This window comes from Carassius gibelio, chromosome B4, assembly GCF_023724105.1.
Source record: "Carassius gibelio isolate Cgi1373 ecotype wild population from Czech Republic chromosome B4, carGib1.2-hapl.c, whole genome shotgun sequence".
Lineage (NCBI taxonomy): Eukaryota > Metazoa > Chordata > Actinopteri > Cypriniformes > Cyprinidae > Carassius > Carassius gibelio.
In genome coordinates, this window is record NC_068399.1 from 22,406,114 (window position 1) to 22,413,934 (window position 7,821).

At 34.8% G+C, this 7,821-nt stretch overlaps 1 protein-coding gene across 1 annotated transcript; it reads left to right on the forward strand.

The window, feature by feature from the left end:
* Window positions 1–684: 684 nt before the first annotated feature.
* On the forward strand, window positions 685–7,377 carry svopl (SVOP-like). The gene is made up of 16 exons (XM_052554852.1): window positions 685–1,085; window positions 1,867–2,038; window positions 2,151–2,251; window positions 2,341–2,439; window positions 2,745–2,816; window positions 2,901–3,025; window positions 3,400–3,463; window positions 3,544–3,669; window positions 3,764–3,892; window positions 4,604–4,677; window positions 4,797–4,993; window positions 5,086–5,197; window positions 6,678–6,759; window positions 6,836–6,925; window positions 7,058–7,171; window positions 7,276–7,377. The coding sequence occupies exons 2-16, from the start codon at window positions 1,906–1,908 to the stop codon at window positions 7,285–7,287; spliced, it is 1,530 nt and encodes a 509-aa protein (XP_052410812.1). The 5' UTR covers window positions 685–1,085; window positions 1,867–1,905; the 3' UTR covers window positions 7,288–7,377.
* Window positions 7,378–7,821: the final 444 nt, after the last annotated feature.

Below are 7,821 nucleotides of genomic sequence, written 5' to 3' on the forward strand. Positions count from 1 at the left end.
ATGTTTTAAACGCAATAGATCAATATTCAGATATGGTTGATAATAAGGCTTCAATAAAAATAAAATCGTATAAAATACAATGGGCCAATTTATAACAAGTAAACAAAACATAGCAGTGATTTAATTTACTTTTCTTGTAGTCAAATAGGTTAATGTTTTACCTAGGCGATTCATTAAGTATGCTCCACACGTGCATATATAAACAATATACAATGCTTCTTTCTTAACTTTCAAGACTAAATTTAGGGCTATTTTACGTAGTGATTTGCTGACTCGTAAACAATTGTTCGGACTGGTCTGTAAACACGTTGAACGTAAATTAAAAAGATTCGACTCAGAAAAAAGATTCATTCACGAATCGGACATCGCTACTTTGCGAATGAATTGAATGTTGCCAATCGGGATATTTTCACCACTCCCTGTTCCCTAAAAAAACCTGTAACATTACTCATGTCACCTGCCTAACAGGTCCGATGAATTACATTGTTTTCTTTTACGTGAATTCATATGTAGCCTACATTATAAACAGTGTCCACAGCACTGTTTACAAGATATAGGTCAGTAGAGGAAGGAGAAAAGCAAAACTGGCCTAAAACCTGTTTGTCCACTTTTACTAAATAGCCCTCAGTTCCTTTAAATACAGCAAAGAAACCCGATCTCCTCAGAAAAAAAGACATCGCCCTTTAAATGCTAAGCCGAGCCCTTTCTATAGAGAAGTGTGTGACGTTGTTTTACCTGTCTGCAGGTGTATTCGGGTGTTACTGCGGGAGAGGCTGGTGATGCATCTTTCTAAGGGAGTTTTAACATTCTTACAGAGACAGACGTTGGATTATAGTACATTTGTAATAGATACATATTGGATTTATAGTTTTGAAATCTGCTGGTCCTATTTTATCAGCGCTTCGTGAGACTGATTTGCATAAATCGCTGAAAGGTTTTGACACAACATACGGGAATTCTCGAACAGGTGACTGTAGGGGAAGTACAGTAACTAAAAGTGTCCACCTGGATGAGATGTGATGGGAAAACCGTCGACATGACAGAAAATCGTGTTTGATGACCTCAATTCATCATCCGATGTTATGGTAAGCATTTATTTTATTATTCTCACATACTGAGACATTTTTAAAATAAATGTATTAAATGTTTTTTTTTTTTATGTACTTTTGATCCTCAAAAATATGATTGTGACATAATACAGGACTTAAAAAATACAGTCAGTAAAGGTATCAAGAAGTCATGAAATGCTATTGAATGATTATCTTATCCATATACCATGGTATTTGCTTAGTAATGTTATCAAATAATATAATGATATTACCAAGGTATTTGTCCAAGAAATTAAGGTGTAACCATTGTTCTTGTCCAAACATTGTATCGTCATGGTATGTGTGCAATATAACCATGATGTATGTCCAAAAAAATAAACCAGTGCCATGTTCAAAAACATGGTTTAACAATGTTTAAGACTAAAAAAACATATTACCTTGGCACTATGTTTAACAACTATGTTAAAACCATAATTTATTTGATTTGATTTTATAATCACAAGAAAAATTCATGTACAAAAACAGTATTACCTGTCCAGAAACATGTTGTAACCATGGTGTATGTCCAAAAATAGACGAATACCATGGTACTGTGTCAGAAAAAAATGGTATAACCATTTTAAATGTCCAAAACATAGTATTATCTTTAATGGTGTCCAGAAATATGGTGGTATGTCCAAAAATAACCAGAAAAACGTGGTATTTTCTTGACACCATGTCCAACACATAAATTATAACAATCATACTTTCATGTAAATATTGATTTATTTCTTTCAGGTCTACCTTTTTGTTAACACAAAAGTTTTACCCTTTTCAGTGCCTACTATTCAGGAAATAAGTAGACTTTTCAAACAGGATGGCATTAAAGCGTTCGTCTTCCATGAAGACGCAGCTGGTCGATGCCATCCAGCTTCAGGAAGTGGAGCTGGAGGAGGAGATCAACACCAATAGCTGTAATAACTCTCCTGCTGAAGCTGCGGAGGCCAAAGGTGAAGAACAAACCAACAATACATCTAAAACAAAGCACTTGTGTTTATACTGCTCTGCTTGTGAGCAGCCAAGTAACAGTCAGTCATCTCAATTGATTTTTGACCTCTGTAGCCCAAGCAGAACCAAAATGCTACACCGTGGAGGATGCTGTGGAGAGCATCGGCTTCGGACGCTTCCATATATTGCTTTTTGTCATCATGGGCAGTGCCAATGTAAGAAAACTGCGTCTTTGTAATTCATTAACCAGCATACTGTGTTTTTACTGTTTACACATTTCATTGCTGATGTGCTGTGTGTGTAGATAGTGGAGGCGATGGAGATCATGTTGTTGGCTGTGGTTTCTCCTGAGATCCGCTGCGAATGGCGTCTAGAGGATTGGCAGGTGGCCCTCGTCTCCACGGTGAGGGGCTCGTCCAATCAGATCCCTTTATTTTGTTTTTGCTCTAAAGTTTGAAAGGAATGGAATGTTGTAGTGCGAGATACACACATGTGACCGTCTGACTAGTTTGGTATCTTTTTGAAGGGGAATTTCATGTTAAAAACTCATTTCTGTCCAAGATTTATATGCAAACTGAGATAAATTGTTGTGTAAAATACTTGCACACCTCTTTCCTATACACTTTTTTTTCTATAAGATGTAGAAATAATCATTATGATTATATATAATCATTATATATACTTATTTTGTTTGTGTATGTGTTTTAGATGGTGTTCCTCGGTTTCATGGTCTTTGGGGTCCTCTGTGGCTATGTTGCTGACAAATATGGACGTTGGAAGGTCGGGCGATGTTTCATTTGACACATAAGTGCTAGAGTGTGGATTTTGGGTAAATTGTTGAAAAAGATTTGTTTTTGTGCACAGGTGGTGTTTGGAGGTTTTATATGGGCAGCATATTTTTCTCTGCTCACTTCATTCTCTCCATCTTATGGCTGGTTCATCTTCCTACGCTGTATGGTGGGCTGCGGTGTCGCGGGTACATCTCAGGGGTGAGATTGTGCGGATATTTCCTCATCATTTCCACATGTACAGAACTGAATATCTTTTTCCATTTTCAGGCCTGGACAGTTATGGAAACTAATGAAATCTTTGAAGTCATATACATTTATGCATGTATATACAGACTTAGAAATGTTGATGTGTGAGCGAATTGTCCTTTTATTTTAAATTAACTGGTTCACAAACTGTTTCACAAATAGATTTGAATAATTCATTAATGATATTTTTTCAATCTTGAGCCAGTAATAACTGGGAATTTCACTGATCACAAACTGTGGCGGCCTTGATTTTCTAGTATGCATAATAACAGTGATTCAAATGCATTGAACTATTCTTCAAATTATTTGATATTTTCTTTCTAAAGGTTTGTCTTGAAGACTGAATTCATCCCGGCCAAATACAGAGCGTATCTGCTGCCTCTTGCCTCAGTGAGTGCAAAATGTAAAGTTATGTTTGACCTTCAACTGGGAAACCTTCAATACTGACCTTACCTGTGATTGGTTGACAGATCTTCTGGATGCTGGGATCTATGTTTATTATTATTCTCGGCATGACGGTGGTGCCCACAATGGGTTGGCGCTGGATGATCCGTTTTTCTATCATCCCCAGCATCATTCTCATTGGACTCTTCATGGTGAGTTTTGTTTAAATGGAGCTGAAACATGCTGGGGAAAATGGAAGTAGATGTTTGTCTTTGACTCACTTGCGCACTCTTTTCCTTTTTTTAGTTTATTCCTGAGTCTGCACGGTTCCAGGTCTCAGCAGGGAACATAAAAGGAGCTATGTCTACACTTACCTGGATCGCAAAGATGAATGGCGCCACCTTACCTGAAGGAGAACTACGGGAACCTGAAGTGGTGAGTATGAGAAGTTCCTTTTTCTTTATCTGTGTCTTTTATGACTCTAACAGTATCAGTTAATCAATAAGCAAAAGTAAATAAAATATAAACCATTTTATATTGCTTAATTGCATTTTCAGCAATATATAGATTATATTATAAGGATGCCCTGATAGTAAAAATGTAGGACAAAAACTATAAACCAATGGTTAATTGTTTTCAAATTATGATAGCAGCTTGTAAATGACCAATATAAAATTTATAATTTTAATTTAGGCATCACAGCATAGCAAAGTGTAGTATGGAAATTTTGCTCGAGATCACATTATAACATTTTCAAGATGAGAAACGTCATTAGGACATTTAAATAAAAAAATAATAAAAAAAAATAGTGAAAATGACCATGCAAAATTAAATATACAATATTTACGGATAAATAAAAAATTTCAGCCAATAACCAATATGGTGCAGATTTAGTGTACATTATTTAAAAAATATAGACAGACTCATATCCTACACACATGGATGTACTTATTTATGTAATGTGTAATAATGAAGCCAGATTTCAAAATATATAAATAGTTTGAGACAGTAGGTTCGTATTTCTTCAATGGTTATGAAGTGTAGTGAAAAAAGGCACTAATTTCTCTCATCTAATGATCATCTTTGCATTTATATGAGTGAGTGTAAACGCACTTGAGTGCAACTAACAGGACTGTTTGTATTCAGACAGAAAGAGGAAATGCTGCCACTCTGATCAGCCCTGCTTTTAGAAGAACATCACTTTTGCTGTGGTACTCTTGGTAATGTCTGACACACTTCCCTTTGGTTTGTTTCTTTGGTGTTGTGTGTATGAAATCAGCAAATACACTTGCTTGGTTACTGTGCTAGATGTTTGACACATTGCATTGCTCTTCCACAGGTTTGTGGCCTCCTTCTCCTATTATGGCTCGGTTCTGAGCAGTTCTGAGTTATTGGAGAAGAATCTTCTGTGCATGACGGACGCTGATCCAGAGCACCAGATCAAACACAACCAGGAGGAGGCGCTGTGTTACTGCATCCCATTCAACATGGCTGATTACCAGACTCTCCTCATCAGCTGTCTAGGCGAGGTGGCACGTGAGTGACCTTTGACCTTTCACTCAATCTGGTTTCACACACTCAGCTTAGTCGAATGTTAATGTATGTTTTTCCACGTGTTTCCTCTGCAGTCATACCCCTCAATATTTTCTTGTTAAATATATTTGGGCGGAAGCCCAGTATGGCCATACTCCAGGTGATGTCGGCCGTTTTCTTCATGCTTGTTAATATTTGCACAACAAGGTCAGTATATTTTTCATTTGTTCTGTAAAATGATTTAAAATGCTTATCATCAGGGTTATTGTTAACCAAAACTAGAAGCATAAAAAGCATTTTTTGTTGTTTAATTTATTTACATATACTATATATTAGGGATGCACGATATTGGATTTTGGCCGATATTCGATATGCCGATATTTTCAAAATAATTTTGGCCGATGTCGATACCGATATCGATATATATACAAATATATACTGATATATTTAAACTTTAATTTTACTGAAGAGAAATCCATGTATCTCTTCTGTACTGATTCTACCATAAATTTATTATTTTACAAATGTAGACAGACATTCACATCTGAAAAACAGGTCAATTATTTCACTTGGAGAATATCGGTTTGGCTCATCGGCAGAAATATTCATATCGGCCGATACCGATAATGGTCATTTTAAGCTTTTATCGGCCGATACCGATATTGTGCCGATATTATCGTGCATCCCTACTATATATATATATATATATATATATATATATATATATATATATATATATATATATATACACATACATACATACATACATACATACATACATACACACACACACACACACACACAGACATTTGTTTAATAATATTTAATATTTAGACTTTTTTTCCCAATGAGTTGCCAAGGCATAATTTTTTTCTAAAATAACCAAAACTGAAATAAATTTAATAAAAGCTTTACAGATATATAAAGAACAAAAACTAACAGAAATTTAACAAAAACACAACAAAAGTACTAAAATGTCAAATAAAATGAAAACAGGAAATATAAATATACAATATATAAATTTAAATATTTAAAATAAATATTAGTTCGGAATATTTAAAATATATATAAAATATAAAGCTGTAATATAATAACAATATTAAAATGGCATTGCGATTCACTAGTCCCACTTTACATCACATTATTTATTTTATTGCATTTTTTAATATTCTGTGTGCACCTAATGTTGAAATATATTTTGTACCTGCTTGCAATATCATACTGCTTTTATTATTCAATGATGAACTGCCTTTAACTATCATTTTGCATTATTGAGACACTGTTTTCCAAATGAATGTTGTTCAGTGCTTTGACGCAATGTATTTTGTTAAAAGCACTATATAAATAAAGGTGATTGATTGATTGATTATTATTGCAGTAGTAATTAATTATAGTGCCATATGTGTTTAGATACTATTAGTGTTCATTGTGTTCAATACAAAAAGTGAGTTGTGTATGTCTAGATTGTCTTTAAAAAATAAAATTGCTTTACATATTGTATATATACTATAAACAGTGTACATAAACTATACTGAAGATTTAATAAAAGTAGTAGGGTAGTATGCTTGTATGCACATAGTCAGTTACTCACAATAACGGTGTTCAAACATGTAGTGGCCCTCCTGTGACCACATGTTAGAAGTACAGCTGAAGTAGAAAACTGAAAAATGTTTCTCTCCCTTTGCAGGTTTGGTTTCACTGTACTGCTCTTCCTTCTCCGCTCTGTGGTTTCCATGAATTTTAATGTGGTCTACATTTACACAGCAGAGGTGAGACCCGACATACAGTATGAACACTCCACTTACTCTTGAAGAGTTCACTACAAAATGTGGTGTTTGTGTACAGGTTTATCCCACGGCTGTGCGCTCAATTGGAATGGGCTTTTGCACATCCTTCAGTCGAGTTGGAGGAATGATCGCACCTTTTATTGCACAGGTGCGCTATGTGTTTTACTTTGCATATGTGTATGTGTGTGTGTGTGTGTGTGTGTACATAAAGATTTGTTCAAATGTGTGCTCAACACATTTGATTTACCCAAAGATAACACTGTGTTTGCGTGTGTCATAGGTGTTAATGTCTAGGTCTGTAATTCTGGCCCTGTCACCGTTCGCCACAGCGTGTGTAATTTGTGCGTTAGGAGTGGCATTTTTGCCCATTGAGACCAGAGGACGTGCATTACTGGTAAGAATCGTCATATTTTCTCCTACATTTCTCAAAACAGATTTTAAATGAGGTCAAACTGAGAGTTTAGCATCTTGACATTTTGCTTTGTTCCTCTATTTCAGCAAGATGCCTGAAATACACCTGATGGAAATGAAGGACAATTGCACTTTTGTAACATAACATGATCACTAATTAAAGCTGGGACAATTTTCTATGAATTTTAATATTGCCTGTGTTGTGTTTTTCATGAATAATTTAGCAAAATCTGTTAAAACACTATTTTCTGTGTTGCCATATTTTAACAGGAAGTTGGTTTGGGATTGGGATCCATCAAAACCACAATTTAAAAATTTAATTAAAGTTAAAAAAATAAAAAATGTATGCATTTAGCAGATGCTTTTATCCAAAGCAACTTACAGTGCATTCAGGTTAAATTTACTACTAGAAAGTTGGTGTGAGGTATAATTAAGAAGAGAGGGAATCCTGTTTCTGTGCATTTTATTGGATAAAATTCCATATAATATGCTCTTATGAACAAGATTAGTCATTAATATTTTAAATCAAATTTTCCATAAGCATGGTGTCTGCTTAAAATTAGTTTTGTTATTATTTTGGAGTACACTATAGCAGAGAGTGGACATACGTTGTCATGTCAAAAATATCATTAA

Bases quoted from the DNA above. Each gene is read 5' to 3' on its own strand.
- svopl (XM_052554852.1), top strand. From the start codon at position 1,906: ATGGCATTAAAGCGTTCGTCTTCCATGAAGACGCAGCTGGTCGATGCC. The intron at 2,440-2,744 runs GTGAGGGGCTCG...TATGTGTTTTAG, and splicing joins AGGTGGCCCTCGTCTCCACG to ATGGTGTTCCTCGGTTTCAT. The intron at 2,817-2,900 runs GTCGGGCGATGT...TTTTGTGCACAG, and splicing joins ACAAATATGGACGTTGGAAG to GTGGTGTTTGGAGGTTTTAT.